This window comes from Corvus hawaiiensis, chromosome 7, assembly GCF_020740725.1.
Source record: "Corvus hawaiiensis isolate bCorHaw1 chromosome 7, bCorHaw1.pri.cur, whole genome shotgun sequence".
NCBI classification, from domain to species: domain Eukaryota; kingdom Metazoa; phylum Chordata; class Aves; order Passeriformes; family Corvidae; genus Corvus; species Corvus hawaiiensis.
Genome location: NC_063219.1, coordinates 13,191,870 through 13,219,038, shown reverse-complemented (window position 1 = coordinate 13,219,038; position 27,169 = coordinate 13,191,870). Strand labels below are relative to the sequence as shown.

Genomic DNA, 27,169 nt, shown 5'->3' with positions numbered 1-27,169 from the left:
CTTTCAAGAAGCTGAAATCATGAAGAAGTGATGAAAGAATTTTTGACCAGGCTTTTTGCTTAAGATATGCTATGTTATTATATTGCCTTAAAGTTTGCCTACTACTTAAATGCTGCATTAATGACTTAGCAGGGGCATTGGAGTCGGTGATCTCCAGGGATCCCTTCCAACCCCAACCATTCCGTGATTTCTTACAGTGGCCATCAGTCCAGCTTCGTCACTCTCTGTCTGACTTGGTAGTGAATTCAAGAGACCTTTGCTTGGTCTCCAGTTAGGAAAGTGTGAGAATAAAAGTCTAGCAAGGAAATTTTCAAGCTGCTTAATTAAGAGGGTTATATCATTATAATACTTTGTGATTAGGAAAAACGTATAGTTTACATTCTTAATCATTATCTTGTTGAAAGAGTCTCAACACTGAACAGTGGGAGTGCTGAACCTGTCTGATAAATCTTACCATGATTACACAGGTATCATCAAACACAAAAGACGCCTGCTTTGCCTCTGCTGTTGAATGTTTACAGCAAATCAGGTAATTCTCTGCAATCTGTCTTTCAGTGTTTTACTGTTCCTGGTATAGTAGTAGCTAGTATACTTGACTGGGATCCTTTACATGTCACCTTTTTTGTTCACCTTTATAAGAAAAGTCACTAAGACATTTTCCATTTCTGAGTAAAAATGCAATTTCTCCTGCTGGGGAATGAAGTGTTGCCTCATAAACACGACTGAAAGGTGCCTGTGGGACACCATTTAGAATCAAAGGCGTAAGGATGTCTATCAAACACACATGTGAATTTCCAAAAAGCTGTGGTAAAGTGACGTGTGCATGGGAGGCTCTTCTGTGTCTGTTATGCAAGAATTTAAGAAATTAAGGAATTAAAAATATTTTAGAAAGGAATTTTTCCCTTTCACCATTATATTAAAACACTATAAAACTGTGAAGAGAGTCTCACTTGCAGTACACTTGCAGTGTGCCTTGATGTGGTGATTCTAACGTGGGTACTGTGCAGCCTTGGCAGCGCTGGCTGCTGCAGTGTGAATGTCTGACTGACCTCCTTGGCCACGGGGAGGGCCATGCTGGCCAGCAAGCTGCCTTCCTAATTTAGATGCAGATCTCTAACTGCGTGCTGTTGTCCTGGTTTGCTTTTGCTCTCCAAATAGTACCACATTTACCCCAGCTGACAAGTTGAAGGTGATCCAGCAGACTTTTGAAGAGATCTCCCAGAGTGTACTTGAGACCCTTCAGGAAGATTTTCTGTGGTCCATGGATGACTTATTTCCTGTTTTTCTCTATGTGGTGCTACGAGCCAGGTAGGCACTAAGGGTGGCATCAGTCATAAGCTGAGCATAGGCAGTACAAGTACTTCTGTCTTAAACACTCCTGCTGCTTGTTACAGCATTAGTTACTGGCTTTTTGTAACTATAAATTTTCCAGTTTGACTGTTTGCTTTGGCCTGAAAAAATCTTGAACAGTTTATTTTGAAAAGGCCCTGAATTCAGAATTAAAAAACATCATACTGACAACTTTTGTTCACATGTTCACTTTCCCACTCTCACATGTGACAGGATAAGGAACTTGGGGTCTGAGGTGCACTTAATCGAAGACCTGATGGATCCCTATCTCCAGCATGGAGAGCAAGGCATCATGTTCACTACCTTGAAGGTATGAAAATTATTCAGCTGTTAAAGGCTTTCTTTGGAAATAGTCAGCTTTTAGCAATAAGGACCAGCTTAGGACAATTATATGAACATTAGGCTATAATTTCTTTGACTTTTTAAATTGAATTTTTTTACTAGGATAGGCAAGGAAATTTAATGTAGAGCTTTGGATAACCTCATAATTGCAGGTTTTGCTGAGAAAAATGGTGCAGTGTGCAAATGTACATTATTGAAATGTAATATTGGTTGCTGTTGAACTGTTCTAAATGCTCACCTGGAGCTTGTCATTCCCCTGCAACCTAACAAGCCTTAGTCTCCCTATAAAAATTGAAATGAAGTGCTTCTTTGGAGATTAGCCATTCCATTAAAGTTTAACATTACATCAAGAGTTTCCAATAATGCAGTTTTAGGGTAAAAAATATTACTCTGTCACTCTCCACGTTTTATCAAGTATTCTTACCTTTTTAAGTATGGGAAAAGGAAGAGAGTGTGTTTGGAAGAACATCCTGTTGTACGCTAAGACATTCATAATGGAAATCTGGTGTTTTGTTATCTCAAAACTGTTCATCAAGTGGATCATTGGACAGTTCAGCTGTGTGGAGCCTTTTTGTGATGTTGTTTTGGAGGGAGGCCGTTAATCTGAAATTTAAATTAAAATCTTAAACTGAACTGTTAGGTGAACATGACTGTATTTTCTGTCTGTGCAAACTCAAAATAGTTGGGTCCAGAGGTTTTTTTTTAAGACCTGTTAGTTTTATAGTGTTGCAAAAAGGGAAGGTTTGCATTGGTTCAAATTTACTGAAGAACCTACATGATGGAAGCAGAAGTAGAATCTAATTTGCTATGGGTGCAAGTGTTGTCTGAGACATTTATATTAAGTTTCTGATCCTGGCTGACCTGACTCAGTGCATATTTGAACCAGCATTAAGAAGTGAGTAACTCTCAGCAGCAGGTCAGGGTGATGGAAACCTTTGCTTTTCAGTCTGAATGCTTCATCCCTGCATCCTTGTCCTGTAAAAAAATACTTTCTTTTTTTGAGTCCTTCTGTCAAAGGGCAAAGAGAGACTTGTAAGCAAAAATATACTTTAATCTTGGCACAGCTGGGATCTGTGAAAGTATTTAGAGTCCCAAATCATGCTATCTTGCTTGATTAGGAGTTGGATGTAATTTTTAACTTAGTCTCCTGTTGCTCCTTTTGTTTGCTTACATATCAGAAGGTTCTCATTTGTTGAGTGCCACTGTTGCATCACTGCTTGTAGAGAGCCTTGTCCTGTTTTCTTGCATAGAAAAAAAATCAACCTTTTTGTGTATGATGCTTTGCTGTGAACTGGCACTTGTGCTAATCTGAACTTTGTTTTAATTCAGGCGTGTTACTACCAGATTCAGCATGAAAAGCTTACCTAGACCATCATTCACAACCTGCCTCTGTGGGATAATCTACTCAGTGGAACTTCACTAACAACCACTTCTTCCCTGAAATGGCCCTTAGAAAATAATTGGTTATAGTTCTGCTGCTACAGATGAAAATGCTAAGTTGTTTCTTCTGAACTCTCAGTTCTAAGATTCCAAAACTGCAGCCAGAAGATTTCTGTGAAGTGGTGATGAAGCTAAAGACTTGATTTGTCAAGTACCTAGCAAGAAGAAATACTTTCCTATTGTAACAGATTATTTACTCCTTTTAAATTAGCCATGCTGCACAAAGGCATGGCATCTACATAGAACACCTGTGAGAGTCTGGACTGCATGGCTTCCAAAGCAGTGGGTTTGTTTTTATTATTCCTGGTTTGTCAGCAGAAACGTTTAAAGGGAATTAATTGCACCACAGAACCATTTGGTCTTCCTGAATTAAGCTGTATGTTTATTTAAGGAAATAGAAATATGTTAGTATTTATAATGGTTACCTATAGTGTGTTTGACTTTAAAGGTTTTGAGGCATCTGTGTTGGACAGCATTGCTGAATGCAGTATTCATGTGCTGTTGTGGAAATAATCACACTGTTATGGACTACACTGTTATGGACTTCCCTGTTTACTAGAATTGTAAATATACAGGCATTTACCATTCTTTATGTTTATGAAATAAATAAAAGGCACTGACCACTTCAGATTTTGGCACTGAATGAAACGCTGTGCAGTGTTCAGTTTGTTCACCCTGAGGACAAATGCTGTCTCTGGCAGCCTTTGTGGTAGGAGGGAAGAAGGGTGAAGGGTGCTCTTGAACAGATGTAGGGGGTTGACCTTGGTTAACACAAGGTGCCCACCAAGCTCCTCTCTCACTCCCCTCCTCAGCAGCACGTGCTGTCCAGCCCTTTCCCAGGAAGCAGGGCTCAGCATGCAGAGCAGTTGCCCCAGAGGTGGACTCCTGGCACCAATACCGAGCTCTTCCCGCTGCAGGGAAACTCCCGAGCAGTTCACCCCGCAGGCTGCATTGGGGTGGCTGCTCCAGCAGGTTTGGAACTGCTGCTGTCACTCCTGGTTCTGCCTGTGCCGACCCAGAGCTGCCTCTGAGGCAGAGCTTTGGTACTTCCATGCTTCCCACTCGGAGCAGGACACACTGGGCTGTCTCTCTTGGCACTAATTAACAAGGTGTTCCCACTTTGGGAAAGCTCCCTGCGGTCCCTTAGCGTGATCCTGATCATGAGCAGCTCACCTCGGAGGCTGCAGAGAACAAGTAATTTCCCTGGGGAATCTGTGAGTGTGTGTTCTGTGGTTTATGGCTAACTTCATTTGTACCAATAACACTAGTGGGTAACTAGAGTATTGTAGGTGCCAGGACTGACTCAAAAAAAAAAAAAAAAAAAAAAAAAAAAAAAAAAAAAAAAAAAACGAAGGGAAAAACAGACTACAGAGTGTTATAATGGCTTAATTTATGTTAGAGTGCCATAGATAACGCTAATCATATTTTGGAGTAGGGATCATGGCTCCTATATTGGCATCTAAATGGAAAGAAACCATATGCCAAAATACTGTTGTGTTGAACAACAGCTGTAATGTAGCAGTTTCCATAGTAAAGTAAAAGTGATTGGTCTCTTCAAAATTATTTTTCGTTTTTTCAGAGAAGGGGAAAGAGTAGTTCTGGAGCAATGATGTTTAAAACTATTGTTAAACTTGCAACAGACTAGTGATAAGAGAATACAGAGAGTGGACTTAATGTTTGCAAATAATTTAGTGTTGGCTTAATTAATTGGCTTAATTTTTAAAATTATACTGAATAATTCAAGGAGAGATAAGCAATAATATGAATAAAAGGGAAGCTATAAAAAGCTAGCTTGAAAAGGGGAGAGGACACACAACCAGGAGTGAAGAGCATGATGAAGGATAAGGCAGAATTCACCTGGCACTATATGCAGCATTTCCATGCAATCACCTCTTGGAACTCAATGTAAAAGAAACTATTAACTGAAGCCTGTAGGAACAGAACTGCCCTTCGAAAAGGGGCTATGCCGAACAGCTGAGTAAATCAATGCCAATAATTTTCATCCACAGAAGATCTGAATTCAGGATTTATTTTGCCTTTTGTGGGAGTGTAACCATGAAAAACAGACTTTTTTCCCCCCGTAACTGTTTTGAATTAGCATTTCTTGTATTTGGATATTTCAGAAGAAAGGATTTTAATGTTACACTTTTCATATGACCTCTTACATCGATTCTGTGCCTTCAACTTAAACCAAAAATGTAACTGGAGATAGGAAGTTTTTGTGTAATCTTCCTGCCTTTCAAGAACAAGGTGTATCTACAAATATGTAGTAACTTTAAAGGTGTAACTTCATTTTCTGTGAATGGTGCAGCTGGGAACTACAAAACCCAAGGAATACATCTGCCTTTACATATATAAGCATAGAGAGGGAGGTATGTATATATACACTCAACCTCTTAGAAAAAGTCGTGGTATCACATGAATTTAGCTTGGCTGATTAAGGGAAGCAGACAGTCTGGGCTGGATTATTTTTGGTCCTTCTGATACATAGCTCAGTTATTAGCTGAAGAGAATCCCAGGATTTAATGTGCTTCTGACACAGATTCCACTTTACAGCCGATCTGGGCTGCGATGCGTTAGGAAATCAGTACAGACCAGCTCTGATTTGTGTATTGCTGTAACTAAAAAGAAATGAGTTAACCTGCAGGACCTTTCCAGCTGGATTGCTTCAGGGTAATTACTTTTTTTCTCTCTTCTTTTTCTTTTCTTTAAATGGAAAGCCATGTATTTCCTGTGCTGCAGCAGAAATCCTGTAACCAGCAACAGAAGATCAATGCTCTGGTGTTACAGATTCTCACTTTAATCACAGGCATGGTAGCCACAGCCAGACCCCAAGTGATGAGCACCCTATTGACTGGGAAAGTTGATGAGAACAAGAAACTATTTAAGCAAGAGACAATGTAGTTTTTTTTATGCAAGAAAAGGGTTAAGGGGATTTGTTCTCTTCTCCCTGGTAATGAGTAGTTCTAAGGTTAGGTTTCTGCGGATTAGAAAGGAGAGGATGTCCATAGATTAGCTGGGGCAGTGAGGTTACTTGCTGTACTAACATCCAACAAATACTCTTTCCCTCTGGAAATTCTGCATGAGCTGAACATGGCATATTCTGTGGGGTTTGCAGGTAAGAAAATTTGCACTGTACTGAAGCCATTGTACTGCAAGGATGCATTTCCCCCACGTAACTCGGAAATTTGTTTCCTCTCATAGATACAGCAAACCTATTTAAACTTCTAATATCTGTTTAGTTCCCATTAGCCAAATATTAGAGGGGTGTATGAATAGGGAGTAGGAGCTTGAAAGAGATTTTTTTCCTCTCTCCTAATCTTCAAAAACTGTACTTGTTTTTTAGAAGTAGGTTATGAAACTACCTGTTCTTGTATGTTGAGAGATAATGTAGAAAAATATGTCACTGATACGGGACTCTAAAACAAATCCTTTCTTTGAACTACCTAGCCACGTACTTCTGAGTACTAAGATTTAGTAGAAATACGGTGGTTGGTTGTTTTTTTTAAGGGGTTTTGGTTGGTTGCTTTCTTCTCAGTAAGCCCAAGCTGTTGGCAATAAACAGCTGGAAGTAAAGCTGGCTGCCCCTCATGACTGCAGTGTGCTGCATCAAGTGTTCTCTGCGTGCTGCTGTTTTGGGAAGCGATGTTTTAGCGGTTTACCCTGTGTAAACAAGGTACTCACACCACCACTGCAGCTCTAAGGCTGTGCTTTAGAGGGAGGCAGAATAAACCACCATCAGGAAGATCTGAGTACAAAGAGTAGTAGCATAAATTACCTCATGTATGCAGGTAGGATTCTGTGACATCTCACAGAATGCTTGGTGTGAACATAACATTTTTTCTGTCTTTTTCTTGTAAAACTCTACTGCCTCTGACTTGCATTAAGTGGTGCTTGGGTTGAGATAAGGATAAATGGTTTCAAAGGCTTAAAATAGTCAATTTATTCCACTAATATGTCGGGTTGCTGTTTTAGCTAAAACACTTTAAAGTCTCAAAAAGTATACAAAAAGCAAGGTGGTTCTTTACACTGACTAGAAAAGGAAGCTGACAGACTTCAGTGATGACACTGGCCCAATTAAGCTTATTTAATGCAGAACAAAAAAGTCTTGAACAGGGCATGTGGTTTGAGTTGCTGAATATCTCTCCTGTGGCTTATTTGCAGTGAAAGCTTTCTCAGAGTATTTCCTACTCTCAAGCTAATTTGCAGTCTTCAATATGCCAAATCATTAATTTTGGCAAATTTAAAGATAGGAGTAGTTTTCCTTGTAAAAAGGAAATTATTCAATTAATAATTGAATTATTAACCAGAGTGTATAAGAGCAGGGGGGTGATGTTCTGGATGTCAGGTTCTCTGGTGTTGTCCCCTTTAGAGGCTTGACAAGATGCAAAATTGTCCACTTAAAGTCAATTCTGAAACTTCATTAAAAACAGGGCTTAGGTTCCCTTGCAGCTCTAGCCTTGTATCAATAAGACCTTCTGGTCTGTCTGACAAATAGGTTCAAGGAATTTCATACTCTGCTGCTGAAGGAAGCCCTGTAGCCCAAATTTGGGATAACAGATGCTTGTAGATGTGAGGTGACTGACTGATTTTGACTCAAATTCTCGCACAGTCAGTGTGGATATCCAGTTCTGTCTCTAACAACAGACAAAGAGAGATGTCTTCTATTAATGAGCATCTGTAATTGCCTGCAATACACGTGAATGGGAAGGCCCTTACACTGCCTGGGAGATTAGTCAGGTAAGCCGTTTAGCAAGAATTTCCATCTAATTTATTTAGATCCTTGGATGAGGAGATGCTGAGCTCCGGCCTTATAGTCTGCGTAGATATGTCTTTGGAAATAAAGGCACAGTAGTAATTCTAAGTTTGTTTGAACTCTGACCTTTGCCCTTAAGCAAGCAATCCAGAAGGTCTCTTTCTAAAGAAGTAAGATACTCCTCCTCTCTTCTGATGACTTTTTCAGCATCTGTTGCTACTGACAGCTTCTGAAACCAGGCTTCGCAGTTGGAAGCTGCTTTCCTTTTGTTGTGTGTAAATATGAAACAGCTACTAATTTATGGCTGAGGTGAGCTGTGGTGTTAAGAACTTGACAGATTTTAATGTTAAAATGCTGCTTCTGTTAGTGCAAGCATAAACTCTGTAGTTTAAGATGACAGCAATGGATGGAAGGGTTACTGCATGTTTATTATTATTCCTAGAACTCTGAGAGCTGTAGCTGAGGGTTTCACCCAACAAGGCAAGCAATCACCCTTCAGTAGCTTTCCCAGTTTTTTGGGAAATCTGAGGTTAACCTTCAAGATAAACTGTGTCCAAAATTTCTAAACACACTCAAGTTGCTCTCACATCTGTTCTCTGTGGAAGCTGTACTGATACCAGATGCTGCAATGCTCGATGGGGAAAAAATTAATCTGTCAGTATTTTAAAGGGCTAACGATATTGCTTGTGCTTCAGCAGAATCTGAAATATTTTAGCATCTCCAGAAATGTTGTTCTTTGTTTCCACTTGCTTTGTCTCGATGAAGACAGGAACAGGTTTTCATGACAGATTTATATGTCCTGCTTTGTTAAATCCATCATTAGGCAGATCAACTAAGCTTAAAAACGGGGAAGGCAAATTCTTAAAGGAAAAGAACCGAGACCATTGAAAAATATTAAATAATTGCAGCTCAAACCCCAGTTGTATTGGGTGAGGATCAAACTATATTTCTGTGAGTCTTTAAAAGAATAATTCATAATTTTAAAAGCAGTCTTCAGATTAGAATTTCAGTAAGATGCGTCATTGAGTATTCCATAGAAGTAACTTGAAATTAATTGTCCAGACTCAGTAATAAAATGTTTGAGTCATAATCTCATGACTTCTGATTTTTTTTCTCCCTTAATTTCCACTGCCTTTTGAAAGCAGTTTTATGATTTAACAGGAGAGAGAGGAAGCGTGTTCTAAAAATAAGTATTAAGTGCAGTAAAAGTGACAGTAATGCCTTCTGCTTTTGTAAGCAGATCAAGATAATACTTTTCCTGCTTGTACCTTTGCTGTTTTCTATCTACAGAGCAATCTAGAGGAAAATGGCTGCCTTTTTACTTTATTAATCCAGGGGATAAACTACTGTGTATTTAGCAGAATTTGGTAAAGCATTCAGTGAGTCACACTGGGGGTCGCTATTGGCTGAGGTGCTCAGACGTTTGATGTTAGTTTTTTTAATTTGTAGTCCAACTCATCTCTTGAGTGGCCAGCTGAAATATTTAATTCTTTAGGAGTAATCTACAACACTGATAACCATGACAGTATCTTTAAACTTGTATCAAGTGTGATTTGAAGTTAAATCAGATAGGATGTAATGAAGATTTTGAATTACTTAAGAGCTTTCATACACAGATTCTTGATGCTTTAGGGTATAAATGCATTGTGTGGTGTTCCCTGGGGAATTTTCATAATACTTTGAGAAGAAGAGTTCAGAGAATTCCCTGAAGCGATCCAGTACTGCATTGTTTGCCATGAACAGCAGATTGAAGAACTTCTTCCAGTTTTAATTTAAGAGAACGTTATAGGTTAGTGATAGGTTATCACAGAATTTTAAGGGAGAGAAGGAATTTGAAAGAAAATTTTAGAAGGCTTATATTTTATATGTGGAAAGGTCATGCAACATGGATACATATTAATTAGTAAGTGGTGTGTTCCTGCATTGGTTAAAAATGCTGATTTTAAAATTTAAAGAAAAAAAATAAGGTAGTATATGCGCTTTTTATAATTAAAGAAATCAGCAACACATCTTTAGATTAGCAAATAACTTCTTTGATTCCATCTCTAAAAGTGGCAACCTATTGCTTGAGAGAGATGATGATACCAGCAAAGTAATTTGAACCAAGAATTTTTATCTGGGCTTGGGTTTTTTGTGTTTTAATTCACTGTGAGGAAATAGAGAAAAATAATGAAATCTCTGTGGAACAAATCCTTCAAAGACCTTAAACTCAAATAATGATAGAGACAGGGATCCCCTTTTTCTAAATCATGTCTTTGGTCAATTAAAATTCAGTAGCAACTCCAGTCTTTCACTTTTAATATTGTGTCAATATCAGGAGGAATTAAATGTAATGTGTCCTTCAAAATGATTATTTTCTAAGCTATATTGATATGAAACAAGATTTAAGTCTTTAGAAAAAATTAAGACTTTCCATGGTAGTACACTTAAGCTGGAGAGCCAGAAGATGGACCAAACAGCTTTTTGTTTTAGATGACTTAATGAAGCAAGCAAATGATAATTCCATAAAGATATTAAAATGTCATATTCCAGTTGAGGCTTGTCTGTCTGTATTTTGGATGCTACTGGGTAGCTGAATTTACAAGTGGGACTCATGTATTTAATTTATTTTTGACACCTGTTGTGCACTTTAAATACAAATTATTGCCCCCCCACTTTGTTTTAAATTCTGCTTTCTTATCAATGTAAGATACCTGACAGTATTCTGATATGAGGGTACTCTTTTCCCTAGTTCAGCATCTATCTTTGTGAAACCAACGTGGTGTGAATGCACTATTCAAAGTGGGTGGAATATCCTTGAATAAAGGAGAAGATGGAGGTGCCAACAGTCAGCAGTAAAGATAATGGTAACTTTTGCACCTCTTTTTCAGTTTACTTTCTTTTGAAAAAAGTTTTATTCCTTGATCTCTGTGACTCTTCTTCCATTGAGTCATGAGAGAGATTAATGTGTCTGAAGTATTACTACTTATTAATTGGAATGATTCTTGATGTTCAGTGGCGGTATGCAGTTAACTTAAGAGAGCATCAGAGGAGAATACCTGGCATTTGTTTCTGGCTTATAAAGCCAAGGAGTTTTTTGTTGTTTCACCTCTTCTCAGTAGGAGGTATGAGCTTGAACCCAGACTGATACATGTGAGATTGCCTGTATGGTTTTCTCACAGGTCAGTTGCAAATTGCTAATATTGACCTAATGTTGCAGTGGGGATCCTGCAACACGCATATATCAAACCAGGAGTCCCGTGGAAAGGAAATATATAGGACAGACAGATTCTTGATAGCTGTTTCAGAGAGATGTTTATTTCTCCAGCCGCATGGCCGGAGCTCTGCCGAGGAACTGTTCCAGTCACGGGACCAAGGGTCCTTCTGCCCGCGCAGGGAACACAAACCAACCAATGGGAACGAGGCTGAGCAGGGGCAGGGAAGCCCCGTGTCTGTGCCCTCAGGGCCCCTCTCCCAGGGCTACACGGCAGGGGAGGGACCCCAACACCTCACCCGTTTTATTTTAATAAAAGGAGAATGAAAACAACTGGATAAACATAACAAGAACAGTTTCAAAACAAAACAAGCCACCCTCCTGAGTCTTTAAATGTCCAAACAGATTCTCTGGAACATCTTAGGGCTGACAGAAGGGAGACAGAATTCTCTGAGCATGCTTTGTGGGGAAACTGAGGCAGGAGAGGGTTTAACTTCTTCCCTCCCCCTTTTCATCCCCCACTCGGCATTGGAAAGGGATTTTTGGGGAAACAATTGGCAAAAGCATGGTTTTGTGAGGGAAACCATGGATGAAAAAACGGATTGGGAATACACTGGGGGTAATAGGACATAGGGTAAAAGGGAAAGGTGGGATTAGGAAAGGGAAACTGTAGGGGGGGCTTACAATGGAGATACTGTCTAACATGACTACGATTTTTTGCATATATACTGCCTTTTACAGGAACACCATCAGGCCCAGTGACCTGCGATGCTTGTAACCCTTTTCTCCCTAGTACAATATTAAATTCCACCACTTCTCCATCTCCCAAGCTTGGGATGCATTTTTCAGGGTTATTCTTTTTAATAGCAGTTCTATGCACGAATATGTCTTGCTGGTTGTCATACCTTGTTATAAAACCATAATTTTGCTTAACATTATACCATTTTACTATCCCTAAGGTCTTAGTTGCTATGATCTTTTCCTTTTTTCGAATGGCTGCTGTTTTCTGTCTCGCTGCGTCTTTGCTCTCTCCTTCGGTCGCTCCCGTGTTGGAATTCTCGGGGCTGCTGGTGCCTGCGCGCTCTTCCCGGGGTCGCGTTCGGGGCTGCGCGGGCCGGGCCGGGCCACGCCGCTCAGTTCTCCGTGCGTCGCCTCCTCTGGTCGCAGCTTCGCTGCCGCTGCCGGGCGCTGCACCCACGTCTCGGCCGGGCCCCCGAGCGATGACTCCCCCGCGCCCCGCTCCAGCGCGCGTCTCGGCCGGGCGCGGCTCCGTTCCACCGCCATCGCCGCCAGCCGCCGCCCGCGCGCCGCCCCTCTCAGTCGGGCGTTCACGGGGCTCGCTCCACCACGCGCTGCACGCGGCCGTGCGGGTCCTGCCGGGTCCCGCCGCTCCCCGCTCCGCCACCGACACTGCGGCTCGCGTGGCTCCGCCCGCGCGCGGGAACTGCCTCGCTGCTGCTCTCAGAGCGCTCGGTGCACGTGGCCTGGGCCGCACGGTCCCTGCGCCACGCTTCCCTTCACCAGGACACAGCTGACACTGCTCAACAGTCTCGGTAACTAAATAATATTCACGAAAATATTCTTCCATCGGCATATATCTTGACTCCAGTATTAACTGTGTCCAAACGGTTTTCCAAAAGCCCTTGGTAATAATTAAATCCCAAGAAACATAGAAAAAGTTCTTAAACAACCATGCCAGGAAGTGTTTCAGTTCTTTTTGAGCTTGAATCAAGCTAAAATTTACAAATCGTTGTTCAAGAATCATTTTAAGTTTAAGATAAATGTCCATATGCGGCTCTGAGAGCCAAGAGTCTTCCCACGGTTCCTCCATAGTTTAGATATGGAATAGCAAAGCAAAACCAAGAAGAGGAATCCAAAGTTTCCAGGGTTTACTCACACAAATCAGTCGCTTAGGGATCGGGGATCGTTCTGCTCACAAATCTCCACCATTTGTTGCAGTGGGGATCCTGCAACACGCATATATCAAACCAGGAGTCCCGTGGAAAGGAAATATATATAGACAGACAGATTCTTGATAGCTGTTTCAGAGATGTTTATTTCTCCAGCCGCACGGCCGGGGCTCTGCCGAGGAACTGTTTCAGTCACGGGACCAGGGGTCCTTCAGCCCGCGCAGGGAACACAAACCAACCAATGGGAACGAGGCTGAGCAGGGACATGGAAACCCCGTGTCTGTGCCCTCAGGGCCCCTCTCCCAGGGCTACACGGCAGGGGAGGGACCCCAACAACCTAACCCTGCTGGCTAATAAATGGTAAAATAACTCATGCAACAGAGTTGGTTGCCGGAAAAAAACCAAAGCAGACAGGAAATGTCTGTGCATTTCTTAGAAGTACAAATTGAGGAAAGGTGCGTTTCAAAGGCCTGGGTCACTGTTTGGCTTTGGTTGGTCTTCTTTGTGTACTGAAGTGTCTTGCGCTTTTCTGTTTCTTGGGCTCAGGTGTATCTCATGTTCTGACTCTAGCGCTGCAAGAACTCAGTTTGCTCTGTAAGAGAGATGTCAATGGCGTTGGCATGTTATATGACCTGCTCAGATCTCGCTGGCTGCAAGCACTGCTAAAGGTAAGTTAACACACAGCTATGAAAACAAAGGTTACCTAGAGAACAATCTCTAGGGAATAGCTACTTGATTTTGCCATATCAGGACAATAAATGCTTATTTACATGAAGTGCTGGTAGTTCTGATGTCAGTCCTAACATCAGCAGTCACAGTAGACAAAATGACTTTTGCTTTAAAGGAGAATGAAGTATTCTCTTCCAAAATGTCCTAGCCATTAAAGCTCTTCTACTTTACATGTCCGTGTTAAGGCCAGGGGACACAGACTAAACACAGCATTGCTCAGCTGTCTTTTCCATTCTTAAATTTCTGTATAGCCATGCATCCCACTTCTGGGCCTGGGACATTGTATTTTTTTATTTTGCATCCCACTCATCTGATGTGTAACTGAAAATCTTACATAGTTAGAGAACAGAGTTTTGACTGGTGTTTCTATCTTGGGAAGAATTTTATCTCTGAGACAAATTCTGTACAAATTCTGCTTTTCTAAAAAAGGTTTTAAAAATCTTTACATTTTAAAGAAGAGCTTTTACTGGATAAGAACGCCCACATGGGCATTTTAAATACAGCAATTTGTTTTAAGTTAAATTTACTTTGCTAATTATGCCTTCAACTAGAGGAAGAAAACAGATTACAAATCAGGGAATTGGCTCTATCAGGCTGTTGACCTGTGTAGACAGCTTTTCTTCTAGGAAAATTCAAAACTACAAGGTAACTGGCTAGCTAGCTGGTAATACAGAGAGGCATTGAGTTCAAGACTAAATTCCAGATGCATTAGATGTTTAGAATTTAGATTGCAGACTCTGGGGCTATAGTTGGACTGAGAAGTTTCCACAAATAGAGTGTTGTCCATTGCTTGTCATGTATGTATCTATATGATCATGTGAACTGGTCAATGTTATCATTGCCTTGTTTTGTCTGTCATGGCATGAAACAGATTTATGAATGCCTCCAACATTATCTTGGAAAAAGACCAGCTCCTGTCACGCTGCAGGCACGTGCATTGAGTCGAGAGGTGAGACTGTGTATACACAGTTTATTGCTTTACTTACTCATACCAAATGAACACTGCAGATAAGTGTTCTGGTATTTATTCTGTGTCTCAGGTCTAAATACAGTATATAAACTTGAAACTCTCCTTGCACATCTGTAAAACTGCTCAACAGCCCTTACTGTGGTAAGAGGGGGGGCATGAGAAATGGGCACAGCTGTGGTTGCTGGACTACACAAATCCTGGCCAGTGTAATGAACAGAAACATTAATTGTTTAATCACTGACTGTGTATTTTTCTTCCCATGTAACTGTGTGGTTCAGTGTTATGGCTACAATCAAGCAGCCTGACATGAGGATATTGAAAAGCTTTTTAGATTTTTCTAATCATAATAGCTGAATTCTTAATCTTTTAATTAGTGGGAGAGTTAATGACAAAGTAGAGAAACTGCAACTAGTGATGAAATTGGTTGAGGGATGGGAGCAAAAACTGATTTAGAGCACATGGCACTGTGCCTGAACTAAATTAAGCCTGGCTGAGTGTAGTGCAGCTGTGGTCATATTGTCCAGTTCTAGAGCAAACCATATGGACATCCTCTGAGTCATATAATGTGGGGGAGCTTAATACTGTCTCCATATCATATTCCTTTACATTCAATGTAGAGCTTTCTAAACTAATTGTCCTCTAGAATCCTTCTCTGTGCTTTCTCTCTCACAATTATCAGGTGGTAGAATTGCTGCGTGAAGCCCCTCAGTCAGGAGAGATCAAAGAGCTAAGACGGCTACTGCGTTCTCCACACTTAAAGGCAAGTCCTGCGTAAGGAAAGAAAAAGTTTGCTCATGGAGCTCTCTGCAGTGGGAATGGAAATGGATGGGCAGCTGTTCACAAGAACTGGTAAAGGAGCCAGAAGAGAGATAGTTAACTGATGATGAACTAATCTGATCATGAGATCAAATGTGAACTGTGTATCAGAAGTACCTGCAGTGGGCTGCATTTTACTTAAGGCTGTGCTTGAAAGATGTTTCTTACAAAGTTTTAAATTATGGGCAGTTAATACAGACATATAAAACCAAACTTTCCTTGAAATTGCAAAACCTGCATTCTTAACCCAAGAGCTCCAAATAGAAATATTTCATCTTTTCTAAGTTTTCCACAAGAAATAGAGGAACTGTTCTTAAAATTTCCATGGTTTGATTTTCCTGGTGGAAAGAAGAAAATGTCAATGTGTGCAAGGGATCTATATTCACACAGGAATACATTCACTGATTTCTATTTTCTGGCCAGTCACTGTTTAAAGTTCTGCTACTGTATGATCTTTGCTTATGGGTTGGTTGGTTTGCATGTTTTCATTTGTAACAGGCCTTGCTATCTGCTCATGATACTGTGGCCCAGAAAGATTTTGAACCAATCCTTCCACCACTGCCAGACAACATACCTGAAAATGAAGAAGCTATGAGGATTGTCTGCTTAGTGAAAAACAACCAGCCTCTGGTAAGGGAGCTTCCTTGTGTCTGTCAAGTTATTTTAACTTAGACAAGAATTGATAATGCATCAGATGCATATTGGTTTCTTCCCAGGAATGTCATGGGAATTGTGTGCATTCTTGTCCAGATTTTACAGAATCACAAGAATTGTTGAGATTGGAAAGGACCTGAGGAGACCATCTGGCCCTGCACAGTGTGGGTATAACTAGAGCAGGTTGTTTGATGCCTTGTCTGCTCAGGGTTTGAACATTTGGCAGATACATTCTCATTATATGAGATAAAACCAAACTGGATTGAGAGTTATTCCCATGGCCCAAACAGAAAGGAAGGGAGGAGAGACTTTGAAAGTTCTTTAGAAATCATTTGTACTTATTAGCAGCAACAATTGTATAGTTTAGCTAATCTGTTTTAGGAAAAGATAGCTGTAATATTGGAGATAGAAAAGATTTTTTACTGTCAATCCATGAGGTTATTTTAGTGTGATGGAAGTTGAAGACATTGAGGATTTAGTACTAATACATTATGACCCTGGAAACTACAGGCCTGTCAGTCTCACTTCAGTGCCTGGTAAAGTTATGGAGGAGATTATTCTGGGAGGTATTGAAAAACACCTGAGATTCAACACAGTCATTGGTCACAGCCAGCATGGTTTCATGAGGGGGAAAAGTCCTGCTTATCAAACCTGATTTCCTATGACAAGGTAACCCACCTAGCTGATCAGGGGAAGCCAGTTGATGTAATCCTTTTGGAATTCAGTAAAGCTTTCGATACTGTCTCTCAGAGTACCCTTCTGGACAAAATATCCAGCACACAGCTGGATAAACACATCGTGCAGTGGGTGAGCAACTGGCTCATGGGTAGGGCAAAAAGGGTAATAGTGACTGGGGTGACATCAGACTGGGGACCTGTCACTAGTGGGGTTCTGTAGGGGCTCCATCCTCGGCCCTGTGCTCATTAACATCTTCATGAATGACTTGGACACAGGACTGGAAAGAATACTGAGCAAGTTCACAGATGATATAAAACTGGGAGGAGCTGTTGACTCCCTTGAGGGCAGGGAGGCCCTGCAGAGAGGCGGTGACAAAGGAGAAGGCTGGGAAGTCCCCAACCATGTAAAGTTCAACAAGGGAAAGTGCTGGATTCTGCACCTGGGATGGGGCAACCCTGGATGTATGGACAGACAGGAGAATGAGGTGCTGGAGAGCAGTGCCATGGAAAGGGACCTGGGGTCCAGGTCAGTAGCAAGTTGGATGTGAGTTGGCAGTGCCCTGGCAACCAGGAGAGCCAAGCATATCCTGGGGGGCATCAGGCACAGCATCACCAGCCAGGCAGGCGAGGGGATTGTCCCGCTCTGCTCTGCACTGGGGCGGCCTCACCTCGAGTGCTGAGGGCAGTTTGGGGTGTCACAATATAAGAAGGAAACGAAGCTGTTAGAAAGTGTCCAAAGAAGGGCCATGAAGTTGGTGAAGGGCCTTGAAGGGAAGCTGTATGAGGAGTGACTGAGGTCATTTGGTCTGTTCAGCCTGGAGAAGAGGACACTGAGGGGAGATCTCACTGCAGTCACAACTTCCCTGTGAGGGGAAGAGGAGAGGCAGACACTCATCTCTTCTGTGCGATGACCAGTGACAGGACTCGAGGGAGTGGCCTGAAGTTGTGTCAGGGGAGGTTTAGGTTGGATACCAGAAAAAGGTTCTGCACCCAGAGGGTGGCTGGGCACTGGAACAGGCTCCCCAGGGACGTGGTCACAGCACCAAGCCTGACAGAGCTCAAGAAGTGTTTGGACAATGCTCCCAGACACATGGTGTGACTCCTGGGGATGGTGCTGTGCAGGGCCAGCAGTTGGACTCCGTGATCCTTGTGGTCCCTTCCAAATCAGCGTATTCTGTGATTCTGTGGTTATTGCTATATCCATGTTGTGGTAAAAAGGCTGTATCCCTCAATGCCTTTTTGTCAGTGTGAAGATCAGACTTGTTGTGGTATGAAAGGAAACTTACTGGGGTCCTTCAGTGATCAATGTGTTTTTTCTTTGTTCTTATCTGCCAGGGTGCCACCATTAAACGCCATGAGATAACAGGTGACATAACGGTTGCCCGTGTGATCCATGGTGGGCTGGCAGACAGAAGTGGTAAGTGGAATTTGAAACAAAGTGATACATAAAACTGAATTTGAAATAAGACATTTGAAGTAAGATAATAGCTTCTGCAATTAATCTTCCATTATAAAGCAAGATGATGTATATATGGGAAAGCACTGTTAACAGTGATACATTGCAGTGACTTTGATTTGGGCTTCATAAATTTTCAGATGAATTTGCTGTTTTAGACTGAGTTGAGGTACAAATCCCGTTTTTATTATGTATTCCTGGCACCAATACCTGGTGCCCAAATTGCAGTGTAGTATGAACTGCAGCTCATTCCCTAGAATGAGGAGAAACGGTAAACATCAATAGTTTGTGATTCTAGAAGATAATTGGCTTTGAGGAATAATATTTTTTGGCACTAGTCTACTAAACACTTTGCTTAGCACTAGTAGCTAAGCAATCTTGTGAAGAGTTTCCTTGGAAATGTTACTACTTTGTCATCCTAGAATTGAATGTGTTCCATGTCCCTTAGGAAATGTAATATAACTAAAATGTAAAACATCAGAAATAAAATTCAACTGTAATCATTATAAAATAGCTCCTTTTAGTATTTTCTGGCCTTTGTATATAGAAGAAAACCCAACTTGCAGAAAATAGCCAATTAAGTTCCTAGTTTGACTAATGTTGTAATTGAGTTAAAGGAACATGGGAAAGAAAACAATATTGTGAAGACTTTACTGTAAAGGACAGAGAGGAGTTCCAGGATCTCCCACTGCACCTGAAGTTTTTAAGGGTCTGATTCCATGTCTCATGGTCTATTAATATAGAACAGGTTCATAAGTTACTTTGGGAAATGGAGCAGTATTAAAATGTCTGTGCTAATTTTAAGGCAAATTGTCAGTAGATTGTAAAGATGTTGTATGAGGGAGTGGGAAGAAATAAGAAAACTGAAGCATGCAAGCTTCTTGTGACCCACAGCAGTCTGCAGTCCCATCCAGGGGCAATGCAGCCCGAATCCAAAATGCTTTCCTGCATACCTGGTGTATGGAAAATTTTAATGCTGACTTTCAAACCTGTGGTATTTCTCTGTGACCCTGCCTTGCCTATCCAAGATAAATCGTCCTGCGATAAAACTCCTGCTGCTGTTTTCATATTTGTTTTCATGGTAGGGTTGCTGTACGCTGGAGACAAACTGGTGGAAGTAAATGGAGTTCCTGTTGAGGGACTTGAGCCTGAGCAAGTCATTAATATTCTGGTATTTAATATTTTTAAAATTTCTACTTTGTACCTTAAGATTATTTGTATGCTCACTCTTTTACACACTCTTGTACAGGAGAAAATCTGAATTTTCTGTTAAAAATTTCAGGCTGTTTCCTTACTGTGAATGAAGTTCACAACTGCTCATGATATCAGAATACGTGAAACCAGAATTAAATCTAACTTCTGTTCTGGACAGAAATTTTGTGACCATTCCACCTGCAGCTTCTGGGAAAAATACTAATTTTTTAGTATTTATCAGTGAAGTAGACTTCACTGATTCATAATTTTTCCCCAAGTGCCACTCAGTTAATATTCCACAAGAAAGTAGAGGAAAGCTGCTATTGTAATAAGAGTCTGTGTTACAAAATGCACTAAAGCAGAGTGAATGAGCTTGTAAACTACACATCTCACCTTGCAAAAAAAGGGCACTGTAATTACTGTTGTCAAAATTCTCATGAAGAAATCTGTTGAGATGTCCCTATTGTTTGTCATTTTGCCCACAATTTTCCAGGGTTCTTGACTGCTAAGTGTTAAGTGCCAGCCAGTGAGGTATTTCTATGTGTAATCGTATCAAGTCTATGTGCTATTGCCCTGGCTGTACCGTTACTAGGTATAAGAAATACAAACTCTATTGGAATGCTTAATTATTAAGTGATGTTCCTCCCCCTTTATATCATCCATCTATCAGACCCTGCTGCTAATTTAAGTAAGATTTCAGTAGAAAAATTTGGTATGAATTAATGTTGAAATTACATATACTTACAGTGAAACATAGGTTACATTAAATTAAAAATAGTTAGCAAAACTTTGATGTTTCATTCTTGAGTTTCCTTTTGGAAAAAATACAGTATTGTCACATCGACTCTGTCTACCTGAATTCTATCTGTAACACAGACATTACAGTAGCCTCAAAACCATGCTGTGTCAAGCTTGTCTTGCCTATGTTTGATTACTTGCGTTGAATACCAACCATATTTTAATTCTTTTCTAATCATTTAGGCCCTGTCTCAGGGGACAATTATGTTCAAATTAATTCCAGTTTCCGATCGGCCTGTCAGCAACCAAACAACAGTAAGAAACATTCTTTTTCTTTTTCCAGATTGATAACAGTAGTGCCTAATTGTGTGATACAAAGACATGGTGTTGCCTGGAAGTTTATTGCAATCCCCAAAGTGTTACCTTGCCTTTATGGCCACCTCTCAGCTGACATCAATATGTTGTTGCTGAAGCAGTAAAGACAGTAAGTGAAAATGTTATTGTGTAATGAAGGCACTTTCAGAGTGATCTACAAGTTGAAGGTCAGTTCTTTTCATAATGTATGAGACAAATGGGGCTTTTTCTTTATTTAATAGACAGAGGGGGTTTAGGGCTTGATCTGGTTTTTAAAACTTGACTTCATCATTAGTTGACTGAAGATGCAGCACTATCTGGCCCTGTGATTGTAAAGCTCGTGTTGTATCTGTTCTAAACTTGGCTTCTGCTTACTCTTGTGTATTTTCTTTACCAGCTTTATGTGCGAGCAATGGCAGATTACTGGCCCTTGCAAGATCCTGCCATACCATGTGCTGATGCAGGTTTGCCTTTTAAGAGGGGTGAAATACTCCAGATTGTGGACCAGAATGATGCTCTCTGGTGGCAGGCCAGGAAGGTTTCAGATCTCAGTGCCTGTGCTGGACTCATACCCTCAAATCATCTTCTTAAAAGGTAAAGAAATCATCATTTTCCTGATTTCTGGTTCAAAAATTAGCCAGTTATTCACACTTTGTTCTTTAAATTTTTCACAAGTTTTGTAGCAGTATGATTCAGATCTGACAATCATCCTTCCTCTTTCTTTCTGATCTCTGACTTGCTCTTTTTCCCTTAAGAGCGCCTGTGTGAGAACAAGCTTTTGAAAGCCCCTGTATAATCTCAAATTGCCATTTAGGAAATTTGCAGCACTTGTCCAGTCTCCATGCTGGTTGCTAAGACATCTAGGGGAGTGTAGCAGCTGAAAGATGTGTGGAAATTGAGGGCCCTGACTATTAAAGGACCATCATGTATGATGAAAACAAAAAAAGCAAGGGGAGGAGCAGGATACTAAAAGCATAGTATTTTTTTAAAGCTGTCTTGTGATGCATGAGTGACCTCTTCAGCTTTGGTCAAAGCTGAGTAGGCCAGATTAAAAGAAAGGAGAAAAAACCCCAAACACTCAAGGAAGAACAAGGATCTCTTGCTTATTATTTTCTGCATTAATAGACCATTATTTTTACATTACATGCTTTCAGAATCAGAGTTCTTACACTGCTGTAGCAGCAAACTTTTCAATTTGATCCTTTAACCACATGTCCTGTGGTACCCTCAGGATAACAAAAGGCCATGCAATAGCAGATGATAAACTTCACTTTGCAATATATGTATAAACCTACCTGTGGTCTGTATAATGCAGGTTGAAATCAAACTGGATTGTGACTCAGGCTGCAAGCAAGAGGCTCTGTGTAGTAATGGAGGCAGTAGTACTACTACCCCTAGCAGTAGCACACTCTTCTACTTCCGGGAGTCTGTACCATGCTATGGCTTATCTTCCTGTACTTTTACATAAACTCTTAATACTTCTGGGCTGATGATTTGGAAATTCAAAATAGTTCTGATAGCATGTTGGTTTTCTTTCAGGACTTTGCAGTGGGCTAAAACATTGGTAATGTTTCAGTTCTTGCTGTCTTCTCTCAGTTCAGTACTGATTGATCTTACATGTAAACAGTGAATCTGACTGGAGCATAATGTGCTTGTGGACTGTTTTGTTTCTTTAACTGTGATAAATTTATTTCTATGTAGGAAGCAGCGAGAATTCTGGTGGTCTCAGCCCTTCCAGCCCCATCTCTGTCTCAAATCATCAATGTGTGAGTGAAAAATTACTTGAGTAATACAGTAGGAAAGAAAGATCTTGTCTCTGTTTCAGGCATACTGAAATAGAAGCTTATACAATTCAGCTTAATTCAAAGACATTGTGTCTGGAGCCATATTGTAGCCTTAGAAGTGTGTTAACTATCCCTAGAAAAACAAATACTTGATGATAATTGTACCTGGAGTACTGATGGTGGAGACGGTTGTCTCCAGCATACTTGGGATCTGACCATAAGAGAAGCTGTGAATTCAACCTCTTCTAAAGTCTCTACAATCTAGGAGCTCACTAGGTCAGCCAGTTCTCTCCAGGAGAATTGGCTCTAAGTCTTGAAGTGACAATTGTACTGGCCTGGCTTTCCAGGGACACAGATACCAGCTCTGCACTGAAAAAGTGCCATACAGTGTTTAGAATGTTTCTTTGCCACCAAAGCTATTGAGAGAAAGATAGAACTTCTTTTCTTGAGGCCTAAGATAAGCTATGCTGTCCTTTAATTTATTCATGGTAACAATCCAGAAATGTTATCCTCTGCCAACTATAACTTTCTAAATATGCAATTATTCCCAGAAAAAGAATGTTCTTCCTGTTTCCTCTCTCCCTGTTTTCTTCTATGGTTCTTTATGCAAGTATAAAATTTTTCTCTTATGATAAATCCCAGAGGGAATGTGTTTCATTCCCTAGGATTCTTCTCGCACTGATTGCTTTGTTTGCTAGAGCTGAGGCTCTCTTTCACCATAATTTTATTGCATTTTAACTGCTTCAATGGATATGCTGTGAGCAGTAAGCACTGTGGACGAAGGTAGGAAATCACATCTGGACAGCATTGCATTTCTGTACCCGGAACCAATATATTAACACATGGTTTTACAGACTTTTTAAAAAGTTTTCGGAAATGAGGCATTTTGATAAATACATGCAGAAGAAGCCCAAGTTCTTGGCATTTTGTGTGCTTAACATAATTGAAATCCAGCCTTTTTTCACCTGAAGTAGTAAAGTAGTAGATGCATGCATTGTCTTAAAGCAAAAACTTTAGCTGCGCATTATCTGTCAGGGAAGTGACCGTTTGGATGGGTTCTTTGAGGAAAGAAAGACAACGTTTCCTCTTTCTCTTTTCTTCTCCCTCTTTCTCTCCTGGAGCAGCTCCAAGAGAGTATTTCTTTAAAGGATACATATGGGCAGAATGTGATTGACAGATACTCTGAAAATTGCCCTGTAACTGGAAAATAGCTGCTATTGGGCCTCTCTGGAAGGGCGTGCAAGAACAAAACACAAACAGTGCAGTATTGTGAGTCTATGAGATTGCCCAAGCTCATGTGATCGCATTTCAGGGACAAAAATTGATGTGGTCTCAGGATTGAGAGAGAGCTGAATTGATCTTTTCCTTTTCTTCCTTGTAAAAATAATAATACAATCAACCAAGCAAAACACTTTCCTTGAGTATAGCATGTTGGAAAGATATTTAAAAGCTATAGGACAGAAAATTCTATTCCCTCATGGTAATACTTAATAAATAGATATCTACTGGATAAACAGATTGACAGCCATGTTAAACCTTTCATTATTTCAAGAGGAGAATTCGTTAGATGCATTTGCCTCTCTGCCACAAGCCCTTCAGAGCACTCACTTAAGAAGAGATTTTTGCTCACTGTAGACAAGGAACATCAGTAAATTGGAGTTAACAGTTAAAATCCTTTAAGATGTCTAAAGGCAATCTGAGTTTCACATATCTTATTTCTGATGTCTGAGTTCAGTCTTGTAAGATCTGTAAGGCTGTTTTTCCTCCTCAGTGTTTTTCTGATTCAGATGAATTTTTTTCCCTTGTGTTAATCTGTAGAGGACGACATGCAGATTGACGAAAAGTGTGTGGAAACAGGTAACTGAATTCACTTGTGATTATTTTATTTGCCTCAAGGCAGTAGCTAGTTAAAAGCCTCATTTGCTAGATAAAACCACCCATCCTCCTAGTGAACTTAATGGTAGAAAATTCTGTTTTTCATACCCTGGAAACCTCATCTAGTATTAGTGTATTAAAATGAGCTGTTTGCAGTTCTGGCGTACAGTGCTTATAGTCAAGTGTTTTGACCAGCACAAAAATATCTGCTTGAATGAGATCCAACCTCTTTGATTCAGGTGTCGGATAGTGGCTGTAATGTTACCATAGTTTTTTGCCTACTGTATGTTTAATGCCACATATTTTTGTGGTCATGGAGAGCCCACACAATTCATTGTCAAGATACTGATCTTGGGACAACAAGGAGCAAGAATAGGTTTTTACTTGTGAACACTAAGTGTGAAGATTGGTAGCTTGAGTTGCTCCCTAAAGCAGTGCAGTTCATTCTTCCTTCTTCAAGGTAATTCAGAAGCTCTCATGGAGGGATGGGATCTTGTAGGGCTGTGTTAAAAGAGATGAAGCAGTTAATTCAAGTACGGTGAGCTGTATTTTGCCACCTCAGGGTAGAGGGAGCTGGGGGAAGTATATGTGAGTATATATGAGACCGACAGAAGCTGGAAAACTGATTTCTGATTCTGAAATCCATTAGAAGGAAAAGAATTAAATTTTGAATTTATTTTAATATCTTTGCTGTCTGGATTACTAAACAAGATGAAGAAACATTTGAGTCAGGTAAGTTCCTCTGACCTAATTCTAAATTCCTTGCTATTGTTCTGCTGCGAGAAGGGTGTCCAGAGACAAGCGAGTGTCTTGCAAACAAGCAGGTGGCAAAAACCAAAATGCCACTTTAGCTTCAGAAGCCATTCTGGCTTGAAGAGCCATTATGTAAAATCTTGTTGCTTTAAGTCTTCCTCTTGTTCTCTGATTACCTTAATAGTAAGGTTTCTGTCCTCTTATCCCACAAGTGTGAATGTTTCTTCTCGTGCATCAGTAGCAGATCTATTTATCCAATCCTTATCAGTTATACCTGTGCAAGCTGTGACAGCAGGGGCTGCACTGATGTCAGCAGATAATTGGATTACCTTCGGTAATGTGGAGGCCTGAATCCCCAATGCCTGTAGGAGTTGATGTGGTACAGAGGAAAGCTGCTTCTGGATTCCTGATTGTGGGCATGGCTGGCATACAGGAAAGAAAAATGCTTATAAAATTCATTATTTATGTATTGAAAATAGAATCAATCGGTACTTTTTTTTTTAACCAAGCTGATATGGGGATTTATTTTTTTTCATTTAGGAAGCAGCTGCTTATTTACAGCATCTTGAGAGTTCTGCAAAACTTCAGTCTTCTAAAATAGATAATTTCTCCCCTAAAATAAAACTACTGCTAAACCTCTCATTTGAGGTATTTGTTAACCTTGTGGAGAAGAGTGTCATTCTACCTTACACTTGCTCTTCTCCACAAGGTCCCGAGTTCTTCTGCCAGTTCTTCTTTCTGCACCTTCTTCTCTTATCACAGGTGGTTTGTTCTCTTCCACCTCTCAAGCAATGCCCAAGGCTTTTAAGGCAGAACCAGCAGGTCTGCAGGGCAGTCTTTTGTTTTCAGGCTAGGATGTTTCTGATAGCTGCACTTGGGGATTACTGTTGCAAGTCCTGATCACTGCTCAGTGCTGAGTCAGCTCTCTGCTGTAGCCACAGAGTCAGAGGAATAAAGGTGCAAATATTTGCTATCCTACATTCTACTTTAACCACTAGTTGCAGATATATTTTGCAGTACAGTACTGACATAGATGCTGCAGTTGAGTCTTGCATTCTTTGGGAACTGAGAATTCATGCTTAAAGAAGCATATTCTAATGTTTGCAGTACCTGTTTTCTACCTTCCCTAAATATGTTGGACAATGCTGGTTGGATTTTTTTTTTTAATCATAGTATAGACTGTCTTCTCAAAACTAATTGTTTTATGTCTGTCTCTATCTGAATGTGCAGAGGAGCTTAAAGAAGGTAACACTAACTGTTTTCTCCCTGTCTCCTGTAAGCAGTAAGCTAATAGAATTTATCTGTTTATTGCTTTACCAGGAACTATCACTCTTCTTGCAATACCCAGTAGCTGAATTGCTTGTTCCCTGTAGGATTCTACACTGCACTCCATACCATAGAGGAGAGTGTAGATAAAGCAGAAATATTTAAACATATTTGAATGATGACTCAAGAGACCTGAAGATAGAAATTATATGGGCATGTGTCAGCTGAACAGTACTCTGAACATTGCCCTGAATGAGCAGTTTTGTGCCAAGCAGCTTTTTCCATAGTCATAAACTAGTTGTTAGTACATATAGAAATGCAGGAATAAAACTGTATTGTAAAGGTACAAGTAATGAAGAGTGTATAGATGTGAAAGAGCAATTAACATGCATCTAATTTTGTTTTAATACTTCCATGCTTATAAGATAACTGTAAATCAAAGAGTCTAGAGCTAAAAGCATTTCAAAGCTATGAACATAATGTTTTTCCTTGGAACGAATACAGCTTTTAAAGACATGCCTGTGTCTTCTGTATCTCACTCCTGCTTTAACAAGGCCTAAGTAAAGGGAGCACACAGCTTGGATAACTACATGCGTGATTAGGGGAAAATAAGGAGTTCTTTTTGAAAAGAAAACTAAACACTGGCACCATTTTTTCCTTGGTTGTTTTCAAACCACCTTTCTCAAATAGTTTCTAAACTTTCTGAACATTGATTTATTGGAAAATTGGTATGTTTGAGCCTTATATGAGAAATTTAATAAAAAAAAATACATACAGAGTTTTAGAAGTCTCACCTGAATAGTGAAGTCTTTATGAGGAACAGCATGAGAATGAGGACAAAAAGAATTGGAGGAAACTGGTTAGGCTCACATGTTGGAGCACAAATATCACTGATCCAATGAAGAAAAAATA

General features: G+C 40.3%; 2 protein-coding genes and 1 long non-coding RNA gene across 19 annotated transcripts in view; 2 read left to right on the top strand and 1 right to left on the bottom strand.

The window, feature by feature from the left end:
* ALS2 (alsin Rho guanine nucleotide exchange factor ALS2) overlaps positions 1 to 3,775 on the top strand; it is a 37,657-nt gene extending 33,882 nt beyond the window's left edge. For all 3 annotated transcript variants that reach the window (XM_048309200.1, XM_048309199.1, XM_048309201.1), the window contains exons 31-34: positions 468 to 529; positions 1,159 to 1,308; positions 1,564 to 1,660; positions 3,022 to 3,775. In XM_048309200.1, coding sequence (XP_048165157.1) covers positions 468 to 529; positions 1,159 to 1,308; positions 1,564 to 1,660; positions 3,022 to 3,060 — 348 coding nt within the window. In that variant the 3' untranslated portion in view covers positions 3,061 to 3,775. The remainder of the gene's footprint in view (positions 1 to 467; positions 530 to 1,158; positions 1,309 to 1,563; positions 1,661 to 3,021) is intronic.
* A 1,913-nt stretch (positions 3,776 to 5,688) lies between these two features.
* MPP4 (MAGUK p55 scaffold protein 4) overlaps positions 5,689 to 27,169 on the top strand; it is a 28,946-nt gene continuing 7,465 nt past the window's right edge. For 3 of the 13 annotated variants that reach the window (XR_007204675.1, XM_048308863.1, XM_048308855.1), the window contains exons 1-15: positions 6,143 to 6,250; positions 10,620 to 10,734; positions 13,538 to 13,659; positions 14,592 to 14,669; positions 15,370 to 15,450; positions 16,005 to 16,136; positions 18,173 to 18,254; positions 19,379 to 19,464; positions 20,469 to 20,540; positions 20,977 to 21,173; positions 22,281 to 22,345; positions 23,129 to 23,146; positions 24,182 to 24,220; positions 24,950 to 24,970; positions 26,222 to 26,236. Coding sequence is in view for 12 of the 13 variants with exons in the window: in XM_048308863.1 (XP_048164820.1) it covers positions 10,701 to 10,734; positions 13,538 to 13,659; positions 14,592 to 14,669; positions 15,370 to 15,450; positions 16,005 to 16,136; positions 18,173 to 18,254; positions 19,379 to 19,464; positions 20,469 to 20,540; positions 20,977 to 21,173; positions 22,281 to 22,345; positions 23,129 to 23,146; positions 24,182 to 24,220; positions 24,950 to 24,970; positions 26,222 to 26,236 (1,042 nt within the window). In the remaining variant the exon portion in view is untranslated. Of the gene's footprint in view, positions 5,806 to 6,115; positions 6,251 to 7,779; positions 7,873 to 10,619; positions 10,735 to 13,537; positions 13,660 to 14,591; positions 14,670 to 15,369; positions 15,451 to 16,004; positions 16,137 to 18,172; positions 18,255 to 19,378; positions 19,465 to 20,468; positions 20,541 to 20,976; positions 21,174 to 22,280; positions 22,346 to 23,128; positions 23,147 to 24,181; positions 24,221 to 24,949; positions 24,971 to 26,221; positions 26,237 to 27,169 lie in introns of those variants that run through there. The other 10 variants (XM_048308857.1, XM_048308858.1, XM_048308862.1 and 7 more) reach the window with 10 other exon arrangements.
* LOC125328353 overlaps positions 21,666 to 27,169 on the bottom strand; it is a 31,026-nt gene continuing 25,522 nt past the window's right edge. For 2 of the 3 annotated variants that reach the window (XR_007204676.1, XR_007204678.1), the window contains one exon: positions 21,666 to 25,413. This is a non-coding gene — a long non-coding RNA (uncharacterized LOC125328353). The remainder of the gene's footprint in view (positions 25,414 to 27,169) is intronic. The other variant, XR_007204677.1, reaches the window with a different exon arrangement.